General features: G+C 50.7%; 1 protein-coding gene across 1 annotated transcript; it reads left to right on the plus strand.

Annotated features, from left to right (window-relative positions):
* Window positions 1-2,077: 2,077 nt before the first annotated feature.
* LOC135242654 (uncharacterized) lies at window positions 2,078-2,668 on the plus strand. Its single transcript, XM_064313809.1, has one exon. The coding sequence runs from the start codon at window positions 2,078-2,080 to the stop codon at window positions 2,666-2,668; it is 591 nt and encodes a 196-aa protein (XP_064169879.1).
* The last annotated feature ends 851 nt before the right edge of the window (window positions 2,669-3,519 follow it).

Here is a 3,519-nt window from a genome sequence, read left to right on the forward strand (position 1 = left end):
GAGGATGCGGACAAGAGCATTTGACCTTCAGTTCCTCCTTTACTGCAGTCGAGCTGCGCAGTCAGTGCATCAGAGCACACTTAATGCGCAGCTGCAGCAGACTGACTGCAGGGAGCCAGTCCAGCTTTATTCTGCCCTACATTCCGCCCAAACCCTCCCTACTCTACACAAGACAATATATTCCACCCAAACCCCCCCTACTCTACACAAGACAATATATTCCACCCAAACCCTCCCTACTCTACACAAGACAATATATTCCACCCAACCCTCCCTCCTCTACACAAGAAAATATATTCCACCCAAACCCTCCCTGCTCTACACAAGACAATATATTCCATCCAAACCCTCCCTACTCTACACAAGACAATATATTCCACCCAAACCCTCCCTCCTCTACACAAGACAATATATTCCACCCAAACCCTCCCTACTCTACACAAGACAATATATTCCACCCAAACCCTCCCTACTCTACACAAGACAATATATTCCACCCAAACCCTCCCTCCTCTACACAAGAAATATATTCCACCCAAACCCTCCCTACTCTACACAAGACAATATTCCACCCAAACCCTCCCTCTCTACACAAGACAATATATTCCACCCAAACCCCCCTCTCTACACAAGACAATATATTCCACCCAAACCCTCCCTACTCTACACAAGACAATATATTCCACCAAAACCCTCCCTACTCAACACAAGACAATATATTCCACCAAAACCCTCCCTACTCAACACAAGACAATATATTCCACCCAAATTCTCCCTGGTCTTTATACAGCAGTATATTCTTCATTGCCGCGTGTCAGGGAAAGCGTTAAGTCCCTGTGTTTAGTTAAGAACATTGTGTTGTGTCGCTTTCGAGAACAGCGCTGTTGTAGATCATTCTGCGCTGTACGCTGTCTTGCAGACATCCATGTTCATTCATCTGTGCACTTTCCAAAAGGCTCAACCAAAAACATCTTCATATTTTGACAAGTTTGGAGACGGCAAGTCCAATTTCCAGGATCCATTTGCAAGCAGGCATTTACATAACAGTTTTGGCATCTGGATACCCGGGGCTTGAAGTAATTTGATGAATGCCATCTTTTCATTGAGAACGTTGACACTGATGGAATTTCATTAAAGCAACAGCAGGGGATATTCTCAGTCTTTTGGTTTTTTGGATTTTTTTAAAAAATGAGTCCCACCGCCCCAACCCCCCTTTTGCACCCGACCCACCCCTCTTAAAAATACACACCCTGAACCAGGAAGCCCACTCTCTCTCTCGCTCGCTCGCCCGCCCGCTAGCCCACTCTCTCTCTCTCTCTCGCTCGCTCGCCCGCCTACTCGCCCACTCTCTCTCTCAGACCCTGGATGCGTGTGTGGCAGGCGATAGAGCCATCAGAACAGGCTTACACGGCACATTTGCTAATTTGCACACCTACCTGCACTTCAGAGCGCACACAATTACAGAGAGCCTCCCGCTCGGGCAGCGGCCGCCTTCCTGCTCGGAACACCGCGGCCGTTCCCGGCCCGGTCGGCCACGGACGGACCGGCGCGAAACGCACATTACCTCCGCCCGCTATCGGCCCGACGCAGGCGCGGCAGCCGTCCTCCATCAGCGAGGAAATAAATACATAAATAAATCAGAAAATGGAGGGAAAGATCAAACGGTCCTGTGAAATGCAAAACAGCCTGAATCTCGCATTTCTTCCCGTCAATGAGAGCTAATGAGTATTCCGCCTTCTGGCTCTGTTAAAATAAAGAAAACCTTAAAAAGAAGAAAAGGAGGGAAAAACAGGGAGCGCTAACTGTTCAGGAACTGACCAGTGCAACGAGACAAAGCTGAATGATTCATGAATGTCAGCAAGAAAAAATGGCTGCTAAAGAATTAACTAGGAGATAGAAACAGCCAGGGAAATATAAAATGACAGTGACCCTGTATGTCAAATGTGTTATATATAAAAACATATCGGCATGGAAACTGCTGGAGGTCAAAGCAGATGAGGACTCCCTCATCGTTCTCATCCCAATCATCACCATTGTTGCCACGATCTTCATAATAAAAGCCATTAAAAACCTTATCATGATCATTATCATTAAAACCAACGTCATCATCATCATCAAAACCATCACCATCATCATCAAAACCATCATCATCATCATCAAAACCATCACCATCATCATTAAAACCATCACCACTATCACCATCATCATCATCACACTGTTAAACAGTTCATGCTGTTGCTCCTCTGTTGCCAAACGAACCCTTTTAACCTGTCAGCTGGGCGCAGTCCCACAGCCCGCCACGCCCCTCAGCCCGCCATGCCCCTCAGCTTGCCACGCCCCTCAGCCCGCCATGCCCCTCAGCTTGCCACGCCCCTCAGCCCGCCATGCCCCTCAGCTTGCCACGCCCCTCAGCCCGCCATGCCCCTCAGCTTGCCACGCCCCTCAGCTGGGCGGGGCCAGACGGTGGAGCCGCTCGCCATCCTGTGACATAACCGGGCCTGACACCCGCCACGCCACGTCAGTCCGCCCGCCAAACCCGCCCAGGCTCCGGCACTCTGAAGTGCAAACTGTCAACGACCCGCGCGGAAAGAAAGAGCTGCACCCCGAAAGAAAGAGCTGCACCCCGACTCCAGCAGCCGGACTGTCTGCCCCAACATCGCGTCTGTGATCAGGGCTACAATGGACTGAGTGAGGAAGAGTCAGACCACTGACCCTCAGTAAGAGTGCAAGAGAGTTTAATTACAAACACATACATACACACGTGCACGTGCACACACACATACACACGTGCACGTGCACACACACACACACAGGCTCATACACACACTCACATGCACACACACACACACAGGCTCATACACACACACACACACACACACACACAGGCTCATACACATACATACACACACACAGCCACAGGCTCATACACACACACACACACACACACACACACACACACACACAGGGGAGGACACCGGGGACAGGGAGCATGAGTATGAGTCCGTGACTGTGTGTGTGTGTGTATGTGAGTGTGTGTATTGGAGAGGGAGAGAAAGAGAGGGAAAGGGGAGAAAGGGAGAGGTAGATTTAGACCACCTCCACAGCCTCTCAGAGATGGAGAGCTCCTCATTCTCCAGCACACAGAGCGAAGGATGGGGCTTTCACACAGCCCTGCTAAGGCTCTCTATTGTTTTATTTTCCCTCCGCTTAATAAAATGAATAATAATGGCTAAATAATGAGCGAGTCCCGGAGGGGGAATAACTCACAGCAGGAGAGGCTGGTGTGGACGTTAACACGTGGCAGAGACAGCCCCTGACGGCTCTGTCCTTCACTGCTGTGCGTCTAAACCGCGCGAGTGCAGGTCCTCTCACCCTCACTGCCGTCCTCAGCCTCCCGTCCGTGGAGCTTTGTCTCCCTCTGTTGGCGCTCGCTGTAACTGCGGCCGGCAGGGCAGCGCTCCCCGCACCCCGTACACAGGGACCCACAAATTGCCCACTTAGGACGGCTCTCCGCGGTTG

Source organism: Anguilla rostrata, chromosome 16, assembly GCF_018555375.3.
Source record: "Anguilla rostrata isolate EN2019 chromosome 16, ASM1855537v3, whole genome shotgun sequence".
In the NCBI taxonomy this organism is placed as follows: domain Eukaryota; kingdom Metazoa; phylum Chordata; class Actinopteri; order Anguilliformes; family Anguillidae; genus Anguilla; species Anguilla rostrata.